At 52.5% G+C, this 21,094-nt stretch overlaps 1 protein-coding gene across 1 annotated transcript; it reads left to right on the top strand.

Annotated features, from left to right (window-relative positions):
• Positions 1–4,344: 4,344 nt before the first annotated feature.
• cebp1 (CCAAT/enhancer binding protein (C/EBP) 1) lies at positions 4,345–20,593 on the top strand. The gene is made up of 3 exons (XM_088637987.1): positions 4,345–4,406; positions 12,415–12,944; positions 18,565–20,593. The coding sequence occupies exons 2-3, from the start codon at positions 12,519–12,521 to the stop codon at positions 18,925–18,927; spliced, it is 789 nt and encodes a 262-aa protein (XP_088494113.1). The 5' UTR covers positions 4,345–4,406; positions 12,415–12,518; the 3' UTR covers positions 18,928–20,593.
• The last annotated feature ends 501 nt before the right edge of the window (positions 20,594–21,094 follow it).

Below are 21,094 nucleotides of genomic sequence, written 5' to 3'. Positions count from 1 at the left end.
GGCTCCAGATCTTGCCTGCTGCCCGTTAGGAACGCGTCGTCTCCGCGCACACGGCCTGTCCCCCAGGAGCAGAGCCTGTGCCCCACGTGCACTTGTACCATTTCCCAGCTCCTGCAGCCCAAGCGCCGCTGCTCGTTCACCACTTTCATTACAGGAGAGCTCTCTTCACTGACGCACACAGCCCCATCTGCTCAGCGTGGTCCCCCGCAGAGTCCACGCACTACAGGACAGGAGACACAGTGAGAGAGAGGAGATCACCGAGAGGCCCTCAGTAATAGACACACACAACAGGACAGGAGACACAGTGAGAGAGAGGAGATCACAGAGGGGCCCTCTGTAATAGACACACACAACAGGACAGGAGACACAGTGAGAGAGAGGAGATCACAGAGGGGCCCTCTGTAATAGACACACACAACAGGACAGGAGACACAGTGAGAGAGAGGAGATCACAGAGGGGCCCTCTGTAATAAACATGCAACAGGACAGGAGACACAGTGAGAGAGAGGAGATCACAGAGGGGCCCTCTGTAATAAACATGCAACAGGAGAGGAGACACAGTGAGAGAGAGAGGAGAATCCCTTAGTAATAAACACAACAGGACATGAGACAGTGAGAGAGGAGATCCCAGGGAATTCCTTAGTAATAAACATGCAACAGGACAGGCCGTAAGGGAGATCGACACTAATGAAAATCCTTTAACACTTGATTCTCACACTACAGTATGTCACAGCTGGGCTGAGAGAGACACGGGTGGAGGAGAGATTCTTTGAAGGACACATCAATAAAAAATACTAAAGATAATTTTTGGTTTTAAGTTGTATATTATTGTTATTAATAATATTGCTGTTAGTAATAAAACAGACAAACCATGTTTTCATTTTTTTAAAACTATAAAAGCCTGTTATTCCAAAGTTGTTATGTTCTTCTGCTGTTTTCTGTTGTTGAGAAAACCAAAAAAAACCAATCGATGATGGTGAGGAAGATGTCTTATGCGCCGTGATGGCGGTCTGTGGTCCGCCCGGCCTGTGCATCAACTTTATACTCTAATCGAACTGTTTTCCATCGTTAGCCACACTATTCTAATGACTGCGACTGTGGACGATCGGACTGGCATTGCAGCCTGGGACCTCAGAATAATTCGTCTTTCTTTTCCTCCACTTGTAACTTTTTTGTGTTCGATCTGTTTTGCTTTTGGTTTTCGAAGAAATGAAAAATAAAAAAACTGTTCTGACTCTTTTTTTTTTTGGAGAAAAGCAGTAGTGCTGCAGCGTGTTTTGTCTGTGTGGCAGCTGGTCTGCTCTCTGCAGGGACAGTGCTCTATCTGTCTGGCCTGCTCCGGCCTCGGGTAGGTCACCTGTTTGTCTGAAACCCTTGTGTTGGCTGTTGCAGCTGTGTTTGTACAAGGCTATTGTCTGTCTGCTTGTTCCCCCGGAGACACTGCCCCTCCACTAAGATCTCACTCTGTCAGTGAGACACACTGCTCCTCCAATCAGGGCTCACTGTTACTGGGAGACACACTGCTCCTCCAATCAGGGCTCACTCTGTCAGTGAGAGACACACTGCTCCTCCAATCAGGGCTCACTCTGTCAGTGACAGAGACACCCTGCTCCTCCAATCAGGGCTCACTCTGTCAGTGAGAGACACACTGCTCCTCCAATCTGGGCTCACTCTTTCAGTGAGACACACTGCCCCTCCAATCAGGGCTCACTCTGTCAGTGAGACACCCTGCTCCTCCAATCAGGGCTCACTCTATCAGTTTGACACACTGCTCCTCCAATCAGGGCTCACTGTTACTGGGAGACATACTGCTCCTCCAATCAGGGCTTACTCTGTCAGTGTGACACCCTGCTCCTCCAATCAGGGCTCACTCTATCAGTGTGACACCCTGCTCCTCCAATCAGGGCTCACTCTGTCAGTGAGACACACTGCTCCTCCAATCAGGGCTCACTCTGTCAGTGAGACACACTGCTCCTCCAATCAGGGCTCACTCTGTTAGTGAGACACACTGCTCCTCCAACTGGGGCTCACTCTGTCAGTGAGAGACACTGCTCCTCCAATCAGGGCTCACTGTTACTGAGAGACACACTGCTCCTCCAATCAGAGCTCACTCTGTCGGTGAGAGACACTGCTCCTCCAATCAGAGCCCACTCTGTCAGTGAGAGACACTGCTCCTCCAATCAGGGCTCACTCTGTTAGTGAGAGACACACTGCTCCTCCAATCAGGGCTCACTCTGTCATTGAGAGATGCACTGCTCCTCCAATCAGGGCTCACTCTGGGGTCAGTGTGTCTGCAGCAGGGCTGTCCAGTCCTGGTCCTGAAGGGCTGGTCAGTGTGTCTGCAGCACCTGTCAGACTGGGGGTTGGTTGGTTCCCCAGGATCAGGACCTGTTACAGTAAGTCAGCAGCCTTGTAAGGTTTAATAACTATATGTTTACAGTAGTGTGTTTCTGTAACCAGGGACTGAGCATTGGAAGCAGTTAGCAAAAGGCCTAATCAAGAAAGCAGTTTAATTATGGAGATCAATAAGCTTGCTCAGCTGGAGGACACAGGGGTCCTGAAGAAACAGTCATTTATTTTCATGACTGCACTCCTCCAGAGTGGCCAGCAGGTGGCAGTAAAGCACAGCTTGAGTCCTCCTGGGTGTCTGTGACTGTAAGTTTATATAGATAGATAATACTTTATTAATCCCGTAGGGAAATCGATGTGTTACAGCAGTCCAGCCCAAGACAAGCAAAACAGACATCAGAATAGTTATAAAAAGAAAAGACAACAAAATAAATACAAATAAATAAATACATAGGTGTGTGCGAAATGTGCTGATCATAGTCACTGTAAAAACAATAAAATATGTGCAAAGTGTGCATAGGTTTATACAGACTGATTGTCCAAAAAGTACAATGGAGGAACATGCTGTCCATAGAGGAGCAGACGAAGGGCTAACAGTCCTAGCCAAGGGCAGTGTTACACACCCTGACAGCCACCGGGAGGAAAGACCTGCAGAAATGTTCCCTTGAACACCGTAGCTGGAGCAGTCTGTTGCTAAAAGTGCTCCGCTGCCCAGTAACAGTCCCATGAAGCGGATGAGAGGTGTTGTTCATGATGGCTGAGAGCTTGGTCAGCATTCTCCTGTCAGTCACCACCTCCATGGGGTCAAGGCTCATCCCCAACACAGAGCCAGCCTTCTTAATGAGTTTATTGAGCCTATTTGCATCTCTTGTCATGATGCTGCTGCCCCAGCACACAACAGCGTAGAAGATGAACGGCGCCACCACTGATTCATAAAAAATGTGTAGCAGTGTTCCACACACACCAAAGGACCTGAGTCTCCTAAGAAAATAGAGTTGGCTCTGACCTGATATACACTGGTGACATCTGTCCGGCAACACAAGCCCTCAGTCTCAACACCTGAAGAGACCAGGTCCTAAATGAGGACATATCAGAACTTGAACAGTATGGAAACACGAGCCCCACAAAACAGAATCCGGCCTCTTGCACCTCCACAATCCAAAAGCTACAAAGACAGCTTGACGCTCAGAGGAGCGCTCAGAAAGCGCAGCCCCGCCCTGCTCCTGCCCGCCTCAGAGCGACACTGGACAGGGTCAGTGTGGCCTTCTGGGGCAGGACCAGGAGCAAGCTGATCTCCGGACGGGCTGGTGCAACATGGGGCTCTGTCACCCTACATCGTATTGTCCCATTGTATGGGCGACAGGGCCTTCTCCTGTGATGCCCCCAAGCTCTGGAACTCTCTCCCAAGGATATCAGAGAGTCACCTTCTCTAAACTCCTTCAAATCCAGACTCAAAACCCTCTTCTTCAGAAGAGCCTTTACTGAACTGGTTCCATTCTTCACCCCTCTGCTCTTCTTAGTACCACCTTCCACGGTCTCCTCTGTATATTGTAATTGTGTTTAATCTTGTGTATTATTTTTATTTATTGTTGTTGTCATCCTGTAAAGCGCTTTGAGAAGCCACCTTTAAAGGCGCTATATAAAATACAGTTTATTATTATCGTCACCCCCCTGCGGCCCTCGTCAGGTCAAGATCACGGCGTGCTCCCAGAGCCCACAGCCACTCTCGTCCTCACGGGAGCCCTACTCTCCGCCCAGTCCTCCGGCTCGTCCCGGCGATCCCGATGATCCCCCATCCCCTGTGCTGTGAACCAGCGCGGCGATGAGAGAGAGAGAGAGAGAGAGAGAGAGAGAGAGAGAGACAGTTTGAAAGAGGGAAGTGGGAGGGAGGCAGGCCCGGGACAGCCCGGGGCGTTTGAGGAAGTCCCGTGGGGAGGTTGGGTAAGGGGGGGCTGGCCTGATCGAGCACTGCTGCTCTTATAGAGCGGTGTGCCGCCCCTGCGGGACACAGAGAGACGCTGGGACGGGCGCAGAGACGCTGGGAGCAGACGCACTAGGTGAGCCACCGCCGCCGCCGCCGCCTCACACGGAGGGGTGACACCCCCCCACTGCTCCCACACCACCAGGTGATTCAGGGTCCCTCGGGGGTACGGGGGGCACAACAGCAGGACTGCTGCTGTCTTCACTTCCAGCAGCGGGAGAAAGTCCTTAGTAACAGTAACAGTAACAAATAGTCAAAGAGCTCAGAGTGCTTCTGCTGCAGAGTCTCTGTGCTCAGACTTGCAGTATAGCTCACCGCTGCCCTGCGCTGCTCCTGCAGAGTCTCTGTGCTCAGACTTGCAGTATAGCTCACCGCTGTCCTGCGCTGCTCCTGCAGAGTCTCTGTGCTCAGACTTGCAGTATAGCTCACCGCTGCCCTGCGCTGCTGTAGTCAGAGTCTCTGTGCTCAGACTTGCAGTATAGCTCACCGCTGCCCTGCGCTGCTGTAGTCAGAGTCTCTGTGCTCAGACTTGCAGTATAGCTCACCGCTGTCCTGCGCTGCTGTAGTCAGAGTCTCTGTGCTCAGACTTGCAGTATAGCTCACCGCTGCCCTGCGCTGCTCCTGCAGTCTCTGTGCTCAGACTTGCAGTATAGCTCACCGCTGTCCTGCGCTGCTGTAGTCAGAGTCTCTGTGCTCAGACTTGCAGTATAGCTCACTGCTCTCCTGCGCTGCTGTAGTCAGAGTCTCAGTGCTCAGACTTGCAGTATAGCTCACCGCTGCCCTGCGCTGCTCCTGCAGAGTCTCTGTGCTCAGACTTGCAGTATAGCTCACCGCTGTCCTGCGCTGCTCCTGCAGTCTCTGTGCTCAGACTTGCAGTATAGCTCACCGCTGCCCTGCGCTGCTCCTGCAGTCTCTGTGCTCAGACTTGCAGTATAGCTCAGCGCTGCCCTGCGCTGCTGTAGTCAGAGTCTCTGTGCTCAGACTTGCAGTATAGCTCAGCGCTGCCCTGCGCTGCTGTAGTCAGAGTCTCTGTGCTCAGACTTGCAGTATAGCTCACCGCTGTCCTGCGCTGCTCCTGCAGAGTCTCTGTGCTCAGACTTGCAGTATAGCTCACCGCTGCCCTGCGCTGCTGTAGTCAGAGTCTCTGTGCTCAGACTTGCAGTATAGCTCACCGCTGCCCTGCGCTGCTGTAGTCAGAGTCTCTGTGCTCAGACTTGCAGTATAGCTCACTGCTGCCCTGCGCTGCTCCTGCAGAGTCTCTGTGCTCAGACTTGCAGTATAGCTCACCGCTGCCCTGCGCTGCTGTAGTCAGAGTCTCTGTGCTCAGACTTGCAGTATAGCTCACCACTGCCCTGCGCTGCTCCTGCAGTCTCTGTGCTCAGACTTGCAGTATAGCTCACCGCTGCCCTGCGCTGCTGTAGTCAGAGTCTCTGTGCTCAGACTTGCAGTATAGCTCACCGCTGTCCTGCGCTGCTGTAGTCAGAGTCTCTGTGCTCAGACTTGCAGTATAGCTCACCGCTGCCCTGCGCTGCTCCTGCAGTCTCTGTGCTCAGACTTGCAGTATAGCTCACCGCTGCCCTGCGCTGCTGTAGTCAGAGTCTCTGTGCTCAGACTTGCAGTATAGCTCACCGCTGCCCTGCGCTGCTGTAGTCAGAGTCTCTGTGCTCAGACTTGCAGTATAGCTCACCGCTGCCCTGCGCTGCTGTAGTCAGAGTCTCTGTGCTCAGACTTGCAGTATAGCTCACCGCTGCCCTGCGCTGCTCCTGCAGAGTCTCTGTGCTCAGACTTGCAGTATAGCTCACCGCTGCCCTGCGCTGCTGTAGTCAGAGTCTCTGTGCTCAGACTTGCAGTATAGCTCACCGCTGTCCTGCGCTGCTGTAGTCAGAGTCTCTGTGCTCAGACTTGCAGTATAGCTCACCGCTGTCCTGCGCTGCTCCTGCAGTCTCTGTGCTCAGACTTGCAGTATAGCTCAATGCTGTCCTGCGCTGCTCCTGCAGAGTCTCTGTGCTCAGACTTGCAGTATAGCTCACCGCTGCCCTGCGCTGCTCCTGCAGTCTCTGTGCTCAGACTTGCAGTATAGCTCAGCGCTGCCCTGCGCTGCTGTAGTCAGAGTCTCTGTGCTCAGACTTGCAGTATAGCTCAGCGCTGCCCTGCGCTGCTGTAGTCAGAGTCTCTGTGCTCAGACTTGCAGTATAGCTCACCGCTGTCCTGCGCTGCTCCTGCAGAGTCTCTGTGCTCAGACTTGCAGTATAGCTCACCGCTGCCCTGCGCTGCTGTAGTCAGAGTCTCTGTGCTCAGACTTGCAGTATAGCTCACCGCTGCCCTGCGCTGCTGTAGTCAGAGTCTCTGTGCTCAGACTTGCAGTATAGCTCACTGCTGCCCTGCGCTGCTCCTGCAGAGTCTCTGTGCTCAGACTTGCAGTATAGCTCACCGCTGCCCTGCGCTGCTGTAGTCAGAGTCTCTGTGCTCAGACTTGCAGTATAGCTCACCACTGCCCTGCGCTGCTCCTGCAGTCTCTGTGCTCAGACTTGCAGTATAGCTCACCGCTGCCCTGCGCTGCTGTAGTCAGAGTCTCTGTGCTCAGACTTGCAGTATAGCTCACCGCTGTCCTGCGCTGCTGTAGTCAGAGTCTCTGTGCTCAGACTTGCAGTATAGCTCACCGCTGCCCTGCGCTGCTCCTGCAGTCTCTGTGCTCAGACTTGCAGTATAGCTCACCGCTGCCCTGCGCTGCTGTAGTCAGAGTCTCTGTGCTCAGACTTGCAGTATAGCTCACCGCTGCCCTGCGCTGCTGTAGTCAGAGTCTCTGTGCTCAGACTTGCAGTATAGCTCACCGCTGCCCTGCGCTGCTGTAGTCAGAGTCTCTGTGCTCAGACTTGCAGTATAGCTCACCGCTGCCCTGCGCTGCTCCTGCAGAGTCTCTGTGCTCAGACTTGCAGTATAGCTCACCGCTGCCCTGCGCTGCTGTAGTCAGAGTCTCTGTGCTCAGACTTGCAGTATAGCTCACCGCTGTCCTGCGCTGCTGTAGTCAGAGTCTCTGTGCTCAGACTTGCAGTATAGCTCACCGCTGTCCTGCGCTGCTCCTGCAGTCTCTGTGCTCAGACTTGCAGTATAGCTCAATGCTGTCCTGCGCTGCTCCTGCAGAGTCTCTGTGCTCAGACTTGCAGTATAGCTCACCGCTGCCCTGCGCTGCTCCTGCAGTCTCTGTGCTCAGACTTGCAGTATAGCTCACCGCTGTCCTGCGCTGCTGTAGTCAGAGTCTCTGTGCTCAGACTTGCAGTATAGCTCACCGCTGCCCTGCGCTGCTCCTGCAGTCTCTGTGCTCAGACTTGCAGTATAGCTCACCGCTGCCCTGCGCTGCTGTAGTCAGAGTCTCTGTGCTCAGACTTGCAGTATAGCTCACCGCTGTCCTGCGCTGCTGTAGTCACAGTCTCTGTGCTCAGACTTGCAGTATAGCTCACCGCTGCCCTGCGCTGCTGTAGTCAGAGTCTCTGTGCTCAGACTTGCAGTATAGCTCACCGCTGTCCTGCGCTGCTCCTGCAGAGTCTCTGTGCTCAGACTTGCAGTATAGCTCACCGCTGCCCAGCGCTGCTCCTGCAGTCTCTGTGCTCAGACTTGCAGTATAGCTCACCGCTGCCCTGCGCTGCTCCTGCAGAGTCTCTGTGCTCAGACTTGCAGTATAGCTCACCGCTGCCCTGCGCTGCTGTAGTCAGAGTCTCTGTGCTCAGACTTGCAGTATAGCTCACCGCTGTCCTGCGCTGCTGTAGTCACAGTCTCTGTGCTCAGACTTGCAGTATAGCTCACCGCTGCCCTGCGCTGCTGTAGTCAGAGTCTCTGTGCTCAGACTTGCAGTATAGCTCACCGCTGCCCTGCGCTGCTGTAGTCAGAGTCTCTGTGCTCAGACTTGCAGTATAGCTCACCGCTGTCCTGCGCTGCTGTAGTCAGAGTCTCTGTGCTCAGACTTGCAGTATAGCTCACCGCTGTCCTGCGCTGCTGTAGTCAGAGTCTCTGTGCTCAGACCTGCAGTATAGCTCACTGCTGCCCTGCGCTGCTGTAGTCAGAGTCTCTGTGCTCAGACTTGCAGTATAGCTCACCGCTGCCCTGCGCTGCTCCTGCAGTCTCTGTGCTCAGACTTGCAGTATAGCTCACTGCTGCCCTGCGCTGCTGTAGTCAGAGTCTCTGTGCTCAGACTTGCAGTATAGCTCACTGCTGTCCTGCGCTGCTCCTGCAGTCTCTGTGCTCAGACTTGCAGTATAGCTCACCGCTGTCCTGCGCTGCTCCTGCAGAGTCTCTGTGCTCAGACTTGCAGTATAGCTCACCGCTGTCCTGCGCTGCTCCTGCAGAGTCTCTGTGCTCAGACTTGCAGTATAGCTCACCGCTGCCCTGCGCTGCTGTAGTCAGTCTCTCTGTGCTCAGACTTGCAGTATAGCTCACCGCTGCCCTGCGCTGCTGTAGTCAGAGTCTCTGTGCTCAGACTTGCAGTATAGCTCACCGCTGTCCTGCGCCGCTGTAGTCAGAGTCTCTGTGCTCAGACTTGCAGTATAGCTCACCGCTGTCCTGCGCCGCTGTAGTCAGAGTCTCTGTGCTCAGACTTGCAGTATAGCTCACCGCTGCCCTGCGCTGCTGTAGTCAGAGTCTCTGTGCTCAGACTTGCAGTATAGCTCACCGCTGTCCTGCGCTATTCCTGCAGAGTCTCTGTGCTCAGACTTGCAGTATAGCTCACCGCTGTCCTGCGCTGCTCCTGCTGTCTCTGTGCTCAGACTTGAAGTATAGCTCACCGCTGCCCTGCGCTGCTCCTGCAGTCTCTGTGCTCAGACTTGCAGTATAGCTCACTGCTGCCCTGCGCTGCTGTAGTCAGAGTCTCTGTGCTCAGACTTGCAGTATAGCTCACCGCTGTCCTGCGCTGCTCCTGCAGAGTCTCTGTGCTCAGACTTGCAGTATAGCTCACCGCTGCCCTGCGCTGCTGTAGTCAGAGTCTCTGTGCTCAGACTTGCAGTATAGCTCACCGCTGTCCTGCGCTGCTCCTGCAGTCTCTGTGGTCAGACTTGGAGTATAGCTCACCGCTGTCCTGCGCTGCTCCTGCAGTCTCTGTGCTCAGACTTGCAGTATAGCTCACCGCTGTCCTGCGCTGCTCCTGCAGTCTCTGTGCTCAGACTTGCAGTATAGCTCACCGCTGTCCTGCGCTGCTCCTGCAGAGTCTCTGTGCTCAGACTTGCAGTATAGCTCACCGCTGCCCAGCGCTGCTCCTGCAGTCTCTGTGCTCAGACTTGCAGTATAGCTCACCGCTGCCCTGCGCTGCTCCTGCAGTCTCTGTGCTCAGACTTGCAGTATAGCTCACCGCTGCCCTGCGCTGCTGTAGTCAGAGTCTCTGTGCTCAGACTTGCAGTATAGCTCACCGCTGCCCTGCGCTGCTGTAGTCAGAGTCTCTGTGCTCAGACTTGCAGTATAGCTCACCGCTGCCCTGCGCTGCTCCTGCAGAGTCTCTGTGCTCAGACTTGCAGTATAGCTCACCGCTGCCCTGCGCTGCTGTAGTCAGAGTCTCTGTGCTCAGACTTGCAGTATAGCTCACCGCTGCCCTGCGCTGCTGTAGTCAGAGTCTCTGTGCTCAGACTTGCAGTATAGCTCACCGCTGCCCTGCGCTGCTGTAGTCAGAGTCTCTGTGCTCAGACTTGCAGTATAGCTCACCGCTGCCCTGCGCTGCTCCTGCAGAGTCTCTGTGCTCAGACTTGCAGTATAGCTCACCGCTGCCCTGCGCTGCTGTAGTCAGAGTCTCTGTGCTCAGACTTGCAGTATAGCTCACCGCTGTCCTGCGCTGCTCCTGCAGAGTCTCTGTGCTCAGACTTGCAGTATAGCTCAGCGCTGCCCTGCGCTGCTCCTGCAGAGTCTCTGTGCTCAGACTTGCAGTATAGCTCACTGCTGCCCTGCGCTGCTCCTGCAGTCTCTGTGCTCAGACTTGCAGTATAGCTCACCGCTGTCCTGCGCTGCTGTAGTCAGAGTCTCTGTGCTCAGACTTGCAGTATAGCTCACCGCTGTCCTGCGCTGCTGTAGTCAGAGTCTCTGTGCTCAGACTTGCAGTATAGCTCACTGCTGCCCTGCGCTGCTCCTGCAGTCTCTGTGCTCAGACTTGCAGTATAGCTCACCGCTGCCCTGCGCTGCTCCTGCAGTCTCTGTGCTCAGACTTGCAGTATAGCTCACCGCTGTCCTGCGCTGCTGTAGTCAGAGTCTCTGTGCTCAGACTTGCAGTATAGCTCACCGCTGTCCTGCGCTGCTCCTGCAGTCTCTGTGCTCAGACTTGCAGTATAGCTCACCGCTGTCCTGCGCTGCTCCTGCAGAGTCTCTGTGCTCAGACTTGCAGTATAGCTCACCGCTGTCCTGCGCTGCTCCTGCAGAGTCTCTGTGCTCAGACTTGCAGTATAGCTCACTGCTGTCCTGCGCTGCTGTAGTCAGAGTCTCTGTGCTCAGACTTGCAGTATAGCTCACCGCTGTCCTGCGCTGCTGTAGTCAGAGTCTCTTTGCTCAGACTTGCAGTATAGCTCACCGCTGTCCTGCGCTGCTCCTGCAGAGTCTCTGTGCTCAGACTTGCAGTATAGCTCAGCGCTGCCCTGCGCTGCTGTAGTCAGAGTCTCTGTGCTCAGACTTGCAGTATAGCTCACCGCTGTCCTGCGCTGCTCCTGCAGAGTCTCTGTGCTCAGACTTGCAGTATAGCTCACCGCTGCTCTGCGCTGCTGTTGTCAGAGTCTCTGTGCTCAGACTTGCAGTATAGCTCACCGCTGCCCTGCGCTGCTCCTGCAGTCTCTGTGCTCAGACTTGCAGTATAGCTCACCGCTGTCCTGCGCTGCTGTAGTCAGAGTCTCTGTGCTCAGACTTGCAGTATAGCTCACCGCTGCCCTGCGCTGCTCCTGCAGTCTCTGTGCTCAGACTTGCAGTATAGCTCACCGCTGTCCTGCGCTGCTGTAGTCAGAGTCTCTGTGCTCAGACTTGCAGTATAGCTCACCGCTGCCCTGCGCTGCTCCTGCAGTCTCTGTGCTCAGACTTGCAGTATAGCTCACCGCTGCCCTGCGCTGCTCCTGCAGTCTCTGTGCTCAGACTTGCAGTATAGCTCACCGCTGCCCTGCGCTGCTCCTGCAGTCTCTGTGCTCAGACTTGCAGTATAGCTCACCGCTGTCCTGCGCTGCTCCTGCAGAGTCTCTGTGCTCAGACTTGCAGTATAGCTCACCGCTGCCCTGCGCTGCTGTAGTCAGAGTCTCTGTGCTCAGACTTGCAGTATAGCTCACCGCTGCCCTGCGCTGCTGTAGTCAGAGTCTCTGTGCTCAGACTTGCAGTATAGCTCACCGCTGCCCTGCGCTGCTCCTGCAGTCTCTGTGCTCAGACTTGCAGTATAGCTCACCGCTGTCCTGCGCTGCTGTAGTCAGAGTCTCTGTGCTCAGACTTGCAGTATAGCTCACCGCTGTCCTGCGCTGCTGTAGTCAGAGTCTCTGTGCTCAGACTTGCAGTATAGCTCACCGCTGTCCTGCGCTGCTCCTGCAGTCTCTGTGCTCAGACTTGCAGTATAGCTCACCGCTGTCCTGCGCTGCTGTAGTCAGAGTCTCTGTGCTCAGACTTGCAGTATAGCTCACCGCTGCCCTGCGCTGCTCCTGCAGTCTCTGTGCTCAGACTTGCAGTATAGCTCACCGCTGTCCTGCGCTGCTCCTGCAGTCTCTGTGCTCAGACTTGCAGTATAGCTCACCGCTGTCCTGCGCTGCTGTAGTCAGAGTCTCTGTGCTCAGACTTGCAGTATAGCTCACCGCTGCCCTGCGCTGCTCCTGCAGAGTCTCTGTGCTCAGACTTGCAGTATAGCTCACCGCTGCCCTGCGCTGCTGTAGTCAGAGTCTCTGTGCTCAGACTTGCAGTATAGCTCACCGCTGCCCTGCGCTGCTGTAGTCAGAGTCTCTGTGCTCAGACTTGCAGTATAGCTCACCGCTGCCCTGCGCTGCTGTAGTCAGAGTCTCTGTGCTCAGACTTGCAGTATAGCTCACTGCTGCCCTGAACTTTAATTTTGGAATAACGTTGACTGAAATATGAATTCTGATGATTCTGATGTTTTGCAGGACCGGGACTCTCTGGAGAAGGATCGCTTTTCACAACCCATTTCACAAGGACGACACGGCCCGGGCGCTCGTCGTGCTCGGACTCTCTGCGCCCCTCACTCCGCATGTCCAGCGGGCCGAGCTCCTCCCCTGCCACCATGTTTGTCTCCTCCGGGCCTCTGCCCGCCTTCAGCGCCTCCAGGATGCCGGCGCGGCCCCTGGCGCCGGACGCCTCCGCTTTCGGGGACCACATGGCTCCGGCCCTCGAACCCTGCACCCTCGCCGAGCCCCCCTTCTCCTCCGCAGCCGCTCAGCCCTTCCGGATGGACAGGATGCCTCGCACCCAGGTCTCAGCAAGCGGCGTGACTCTGTCTCCCCCTGCTGTCTCCAGTGGGAACTGTGGGTGGGAGAGGGAGAGGGTATCTGAAGGGGCCGTGATGGGGGGCAGGGTTCTGGGGTACACCTCCCTGCCCTACTCACTGGGCTCCCCACCCTTTATCACTCCCAACACTAAAGACAGAGCTGGGCAGCTAAGACAAGTGTTGCAGCAGGTCAGTCTAACTTACTACACCCTCAGTGCAGTGTTAATGTACTGGAGTGTCCAGTCAGTCAGTGTGTCTGTATGAACCCCTCTCTCTCAGTGCAGTGTTAATGTACTGGAGTGTCCAGTCAGTGTGTCTGTATGAACCCCTCTCTCTCAGTGCAGTGTTAATGTACTGGAGTGTCCAGTCAGTCAGTGTGTCTGTATGAACCCCTCTCTCTCAGTGCAGTGTTAATGTACTGGAGTGTCCAGTCAGTCAGTGTGTCTGTATGAACCCCTCTCTCTCAGTGCAGTGTTAATGTACTGGAGTGTCCAGTCAGTCAGTGTGTCTGTATGAACCCCTCTCTCTCAGTGCAGTGTTAATGTACTGGAGTGTCCAGTCAGTCAGTGTGTCTGTATGAACCCCTCTCTCTCAGTGCAGTGTTAATGTACTGGAGTGTCCAGTCAGTCAGTGTGTCTGTATGAACCCTTCTCTCTCAGTGCAGTGTTAAAGTACTGGAGTGTCCAGTCAGTCAGTGTGTCTGTATGAACCCCTCTCTCTCTCAGTGCAGTGTTAATGTACTGGAGTGTCCAGTCAGTGTGTCTGTATGAACCCCTCTCTCTCAGTGCAGTGTTAATGTACTGGAGTGTCCAGTCAGTCAGTGTGTCTGTATGAACCCCTCTCTCTCAGTGCAGTGTTAATGTACTGGAGTGTCCAGTCAGTCAGTGTGTCTGTATGAACCCTTCTCTCTCAGTGCAGTGTTAATGTACTGGAGTGTCCAGTCAGTCAGTGTGTCTGTATGAACCCCTCTCTCTCTCAGTGCAGTGTTAATGTACTGGAGTGTCCAGTCAGTGTGTCTGTATTAACCCTTCTCTTTTAGTACAGTGTTAATGTACTGGAGTGTCCAGTCAGTCAGTGTGTCTGTATGAACCCCTCTCTCTCAGTGTAGTGTTAATGTACTAGAGTGTCCAGTCAGTGTGTCTGTGTGAACCCCTCTCTCTCAGTGCAGTGTTAATGTACTGGAGTGTCCAGTCAGTCAGTGTGTCTGTATGAACCCCTCTCTCTCAGTGCAGTGTTAATGTACTGGAGTGTCCAGTCAGTTAGTGTGTCTGTATGAACCCCTCTCTCTCAGTGCAGTTAATGTACTGGAGTGTCCAGTCAGTCAGTGTGTCTGTATGAACCCCTCTCTCTCAGTGCAGTGTTAATGTACTGGAGTGTCCAGTCAGTCAGTCTGTCTGTATGAACCCCTCTCTCTCAGTGCAGTGTTAATGTACTGGAGTGTCCAGTCAGTCAGTGTGTCTGTATTAACCCCTCTCTCTCAGTGCGGTGCTAATGTACTGGAGTGTCCAGTCAGTGTGTCTGTATGAACCCCTCTCTCTCAGTGCAGTGTTAATGTACTGGAGTGTCCAGTCAGTCAGTGTGTCTGTATGAACCCCTCTCTCTCAGTGCAGTGTTAATGTACTGGAGTGTCCAGTCAGTCAGTGTGTCTGTATGAACCCCTCTCTCTCAGTGCAGTGTTAATGTACTGGAGTGTCCAGTCAGTCAGTGTGTCTGTATGAACCCTTTTCTCTCAGTGCAGTGTTAATGTACTGGAGTGTCCAGTCAGTCAGTGTGTCTGTATGAACCCTTCTCTCTCAGTGCAGTGTTAATGTACTGGAGTGTCCAGTCAGTCAGTGTGTCTGTATGAACCCCTCTCTCTCAGTGCAGTGTTAATGTACTGGAGTGTCCAGTCAGTCAGTGTGTCTGTATGAACCCCTCTCTCTCAGTGCAGTGTTAATGTACTGGAGTGTCCAGTCAGTGTGTCTGTATTAACCCCTCTCTCTCAGTGCAGTGTTAATGTACTGGAGTGTCCAGTCAGTCAGTGTGTCTGTATGAACCCCTCTCTCTCAGTGCAGTGTTAATGTACTGGAGTGTCCAGTCAGTCAGTGTGTCTGTATGAACCCCTCTCTCTCAGTGTAGTGTTAATGTACTAGAGTGTCCAGTCAGTGTGTCTGTGTGAACCCCTCTCTCTCAGTGCAGTGTTATTGTACTGGAGTGTCCAGTCAGTCAGTGTGTCTGTATGAACCCCTCTCTCTCAGTGCAGTGTTTATGTACTGGAGTGTCCAGTCAGTCAGTGTGTCTGTATGAACCCCTCTCTCTCAGTGCAGTGTTAATGTACTGGAGTGTCCAGTCAGTGTGTCTGTATTAACCCCTCTCTCTCAGTGCAGTGTTAATGTACTGGAGTGTCCAGTCAGTCAGTGTGTCTGTATGAACCCCTCTCTCTCAGTGTAGTGTTAATGTACTAGAGTGTCCAGTCAGTGTGTCTGTGTGAACCCCTCTCTCTCAGTGCAGTGTTAATGTACTGGAGTGTCCAGTCAGTCAGTGTGTCTGTATGAACCCCTCTCTCTCAGTGCAGTGTTAATGTACTGGAGTGTCCAGTCAGTCAGTGTGTCTGTATGAACCCCTCTCTCTCAGTGCAGTTAATGTACTGGAGTGTCCAGTCAGTCAGTGTGTCTGTATGAACCCCTCTCTCTCAGTGCAGTGTTAATGTACTGGAGTGTCCAGTCAGTCAGTCTGTCTGTATGAACCCCTCTCTCTCAGTGCAGTGTTAATGTACTGGAGTGTCCAGTCAGTCAGTGTGTCTGTATGAACCCCTCTCTCTCAGTGCAGTGTTAATGTACTGGAGTGTCCAGTCAGTCAGTGTGTCTGTATGAACCCCTCTCTCTCAGTGCAGTGTTAATGTACTGGAGTGTCCAGTCAGTCAGTGTGTCTGTATGAACCCCTCTCTCTCAGTGCAGTTAATGTACTGGAGTGTCCAGTCAGTCAGTGTGTCTGTATGAACCCCTCTCTCTCAGTGCAGTGTTAATGTACTGGAGTGTCCAGTCAGTCAGTCTGTCTGTATGAACCCCTCTCTCTCAGTGCAGTGTTAATGTACTGGAGTGTCCAGTCAGTCAGTGTGTCTGTATGAACCCCTCTCTCTCAGTGCAGTGTTAATGTACTGGAGTGTCCAGTCAGTCAGTGTGTCTGTATGAACCCCTCTCTCTCAGTGCGGTGCTAATGTACTGGAGTGTCCAGTCAGTGTGTCTGTATGAACCCCTCTCTCTCAGTGCAGTGTTAATGTACTGGAGTGTCCAGTCAGTCAGTGTGTCTTTATGAACCCCTCTCTCTCAGTGCAGTGTTAATGTACTGGAGTGTCCAGTCAGTGTGTCTGTATGAACCCCTCTCTCTCAGTGCAGTGTTAATGTACTGGAGTGTCCAGTCAGTCAGTGTGTCTGTATGAACCCCTCTCTCTCAGTGCAGTGTTAATGTACTGGAGTGTCCAGTCAGTCAGTGTGTCTGTATGAACCCCTCTCTCTCAGTGCAGTGTTAATGTACTGGAGTGTCCAGTCAGTCAGTGTGTCTGTATGAACCCCTCTCTCTCAGTGCAGTGTTAATGTACTGGAGTGTCCAGTCAGTGTGTCTGTATGAACCCCTCTCTCTCAGTGCAGTGTTAATGTACTGGAGTGTCCAGTCAGTGTGTCTGTATGAACCCCTCTCTCTCAGTGCAGTGTTAATGTACTGGAGTGTCCAGTCAGTCAGTGTGTCTGTATGAACCCCTCTCTCTCAGTGCAGTGTTAATGTACTGGAGTGTCCAGTCAGTGTGTCTGTATGAACCCCTCTCTCTCAGTGCAGTGTTAATGTACTGGAGTGTCCAGTCAGTCAGTGTGTCTGTATGAACCCCTCTCTCTCAGTGCAGTGTTAATGTACTGGAGTGTCCAGTCAGTCAGTGTGTCTGTATGAACCCCTCTCTCTCAGTGCAGTGTTAATGTACTGGAGTGTCGGGTCAGTGTGTCTGTATGAACCCCTCTCTCTCAGTGCAGTGTTAATGTACTGGAGTGTCCAGTCAGTGTGTCTGTATGAACCCCTCTCTCTCAGTGCAGTGTTAATGTACTGGAGTGTCCAGTCAGTGTGTCTGTATGAACCCCTCTCTCTCAGTGCAGTGTTAATGTACTGGAGTGTCCAGTCAGTGTGTCTGTATGAACCCCTCTCTCTCAGTGCAGTGTTAATGTACTGGAGTGTCCAGTCAGTCAGTGTGTCTGTATGAACCCCTCTCTCTCAGTGCAGTGTTAATGTACTGGAGTGTCCAGTCAGTCAGTGTGTCTGTATGAACCCCTCTCTCTCAGTGCAGTGTTAATGTACTGGAGTGTCCAGTCAGTCAGTGTGTCTGTATGAACCCCTCTCTCTCAGTGCAGTTAATGTACTGGAGTGTCCAGTCAGTGTGTCTGTATGAACCCCTCTCTCTCAGTGCAGTGTTAATGTACTGGAGTGTCCAGTCAGTCAGTCTGTCTGTATGAACCCCTCTCTCTCAGTGCAGTGTTAATGTACTGGAGTGTCCAGTCAGTCAGTGTGTCTGTATGAACCCCTCTCTCTCAGTGCAGTGTTAATGTACTGGAGTGTCCAGTCAGTCAGTGTGTCTGTATGAACCCCTCTCTCTCAGTGCGGTGCTAATGTACTGGAGTGTCCAGTCAGTGTGTCTGTATGAACCCCTCTCTCTCAGTGCAGTGTTAATGTACTGGAGTGTCCAGTCAGTCAGTGTGTCTTTATGAACCCCTCTCTCTCAGTGCAGTGTTAATGTACTGGAGTGTCCAGTCAGTGTGTCTGTATGAACCCCTCTCTCTCAGTGCAGTGTTAATGTACTGGAGTGTCCAGTCAGTCAGTGTGTCTGTATGAACCCCTCTCTCTCAGTGCAGTGTTAATGTACTGGAGTGTCCAGTCAGTCAGTGTGTCTGTATGAACCCCTCTCTCTCAGTGCAGTGTTAATGTACTGGAGTGTCCAGTCAGTCAGTGTGTCTGTATGAACCCCTCTCTCTCAGTGCAGTGTTAATGTACTGGAGTGTCCAGTCAGTGTGTCTGTATGAACCCCTCTCTCTCAGTGCAGTGTTAATGTACTGGAGTGTCGGGTCAGTGTGTCTGTATGAACCCCTCTCTCTCAGTGCAGTGTTAATGTACTGGAGTGTCCAGTCAGTCAGTGTGTCTGTATGAACCCCTCTCTCTCAGTGCAGTGTTAATGTACTGGAGTGTCCAGTCAGTCAGTGTGTCTGTATGAACCCCTCTCTCTCAGTGCAGTGTTAATGTACTGGAGTGTCCAGTCAGTCAGTGTGTCTGTATGAACCCCTCTCTCTCAGTGCAGTGTTCATGTACTGGAGTGTCCAGTCAGTCAGTGTGTCTGTATGAACCCCTCTCTCTCAGTGCAGTGTTAATGTACTGGAGTGTCCAGTCAGTGTGTCTGTATGAACCCCTCTCTCTCAGTGCAGTGTTAATGTACTGGAGTGTCCAGTCAGTGTGTCTGTCTGAACCCCTCTCTCTCAGTGCAGTGTTAATGTACTGGAGTGTCCAGTCAGTGTGTCTGTATGAACCCCTCTCTCTCAGTGCAGTGTTAATGTACTGGAGTGTCCAGTCAGTGTGTCTGTCTGAACCCCTCTCTCTCAGTGCAGTGTTAATGTACTGGAGTGTCCAGTCAGTGTGTCTGTATTAACCCCTCTCTCTCGGTGTGGTGTTAATGTACTGGAGTGTCCAGTCAGTGTGTCTGTATGAACCCCTCTCTCTCAGTGCAGTGTTAATGTACTGGAGTGTCGGGTCAGTGTGTCTGTATTAACCCCTCTCTCTCTGTATTATCTCTCTGTCTTCTCAGAGTTCCATCAGAGTTGACTTCTCCAGCCCTTACACCTCCCTCCTCCCTCCTCCTCCACCTGCTCCTCCTGCTCACCCCTCTGTCCTGCGGTCGCGGAGGGGCGTGGCGAAGGACAGCCCCGAGTACCGCCTGCGCCGCGAGCGGAACAATGCAGCCGTCAGGAAGAGCCGAGACAAGGCCAAGCGCAGGATTCTGCTCACCCAGCAGAGGGCGCTGGAGTTGCAGGTGGACAACCAGCGGCTGCAGGACCTGATCGAGAGGCTGTCCCGCGAGCTGGAAACTTTGAGGCAGCTGCTCCTGCAGCGCCCCCCGCAGCATGGGGACAGAACTGCGCACAAGCTGGACTCTGAGGACCATAGCTAGAGAGGCTCCTATTGAAACTGGACTGTAGCTCCTATTGTAACAGACTGTTCTCCTGTACTGGACTGTAGCTCCTATTGTAACTGGACTGTTCTACTGTACTGGACTGTAGCTCCTATTGTAACAGACTGTTCTCCTGTACTGGACTGTAGCTCCTATTGTAACTGGACTGTTCTCCTGTACTGGACTGTAGCTCCTATTGTAACAGGACTGTTCTCCTGTACTGGACTGTAGCTCCTATTGTAACAGGACTGTTCTCCTGTACTGGACTGTAGCTCCTATTGTAACAGACTGTTCTCCTGTACTGGACTGTAGCTCCTATTGTAACAGGACTGTTCTCCTGTACTGGACTGTAGCTCCTATTGTAACAGGACTGTTCTACTGTACTGGACTGTAGCTCCTATTGTAACAGACTGTTCTCCTGTACTGGGACTGTAGCTCCTATTGTAACAGACTGGTCTCCTGTACTGGACTGTAGCTCCTATTGTAACAGGACTGTTCTCCTGTACTGGACTGTAGCCCCTATTGTAACAGGACTGGTCTACTGTACTGGACTGTAGCTCCTATTGTAACAGGACTGTTCTACTGTACTGGACTGTAGCTCCTATTGTAACAGGACTGTTCTACTGTACTGGACTGTAGCTCCTATTGTAACAGACTGTTCTCCTGTACTGGACTGTAGCTCCTATTGTAACAGGACTGTTCTACTGTACTGGACTGTAGCTCCTATTGTAACAGACTGTTCTCCTGTACTGGACTGTAGCTCCTATTGTAACAGACTGTTCTACTGCACTGGACTGTAGCTCCTATTGTAACAAGACTGTTCTACTGCACTGGACTGTAGCTCCTATTGTAACAGGACTGTTCTACTGTACTGGACTGTAGCTCCTATTGTAACAGACTGTTCTCCTGTACTGGACTGTAGCTCCTACTGTAACAGACTGTTCTCCTGTACTGGACTGTAGCTCCTATTGTAACAGGACTGTTCTACTGCACTGGACTGTAGCTCCTATTGTAACAAGACTGTTCTACTGTACTGGACTGTAGCCCCTATTGTAATGGGACAGTTCTCCTGTACTGGGACTGTAGCTCCTATTGTAACTCAGTGGGGAGGAGAGCAGAGTGATGAAGCCAGTTCAGAGAGGGGGGTTATCAGGAGGCCATGACTGGTAAAGGCCAGGAGGAAATTTGGCCAGGACACAGGGGTAATACCCCTACTCTCTTCGAGAAACACCCTGGGGTTTTTAATGATTCAGGACCACGGTTTTATGTCTCAGTCAAAGGAAGGTGCCTTTTTACAGTAGAGTGTCCAATCAGTATACTGGGGCATTAGGACCCCCACAGACTGCAGGGTGAGCGCCCCCTACTGGCCCCACTAACACCTCTTCCAGGAGCAACCTCAGATTTTCCCAGGTTTCTCCCCTCCAGGTACTGACCAGACTCACACCTGCTGAGCTTCAGGTGCTGAGAGGTGTGAGTTGCAGTATAATATGTATGCTGGCAACCTGATGAAATAAGGCTCATTCTTTGAGGAATGGGAAGTAAAAATATTAATTGATTTTGTAAAGTTTGACTTGTTAATATTTCGTTGGTGTCACACATGCAGTCATATGAAGTTTGTTTTAAATCTTTTTATTAAAATTTCTGTATTAAAAATTTCGTGAGACTCTGTTTAGTGTAGAAGTATTTGAGTTAGTGCTGATGTGTGAGAATCAGTGTATTAGTGAATGTCAGCACAGACGTGTGAGAATCGTGTATTAGTGAGTGTCAGCGCAGAAGTGTGAGAATCAGTGTATTAGTGAGTGTCAACACAGACGTGTGAGAATCGTGTATTAGTGAGTGTCAGCACAGACGTGTGAGAATCGTGTATTAGTGAATGTCAGCGCAGAAGTGTGAGAATCAGTGTATTAGTGAGCGTCAGTGCCGAAGTGTGAGAATCAGTGTATTAGTGAGCGTCAGTGCCGAAGTGTATGAATCAGTGTGTTAATGAGTGTCCGTGTATCACTGTGTTACTATTCTGCATCAGTGGGTCAGTGCCACAATGCAGTATCAGTAGGTCACTGTATTGAATCAGTGCATCAGTGTGCCACAGTTCTGGGTGAGTGTATCAGTGGGACAGTGTATCAGTGTGTCACTGTGCTGGGTCAGTGTGTCAGTGGGTCCTGTGCTG

Source organism: Lepisosteus platostomus, chromosome 6, assembly GCF_059453375.1.
Source record: "Lepisosteus platostomus isolate fLepPlt1 chromosome 6, fLepPlt1.hap1, whole genome shotgun sequence".
NCBI lineage: Eukaryota > Metazoa > Chordata > Actinopteri > Semionotiformes > Lepisosteidae > Lepisosteus > Lepisosteus platostomus.
This window is presented reverse-complemented; position numbering and strand designations above follow the sequence as displayed.

Bases quoted from the DNA above. Each gene is read 5' to 3' on its own strand.
- cebp1 (XM_088637987.1), top strand. From the start codon at position 12,519: ATGTCCAGCGGGCCGAGCTCCTCCCCTGCCACCATGTTTGTCTCCTCC. The intron at 12,945-18,564 runs GTCAGTCTAACT...CTGTCTTCTCAG, and splicing joins TAAGACAAGTGTTGCAGCAG to AGTTCCATCAGAGTTGACTT.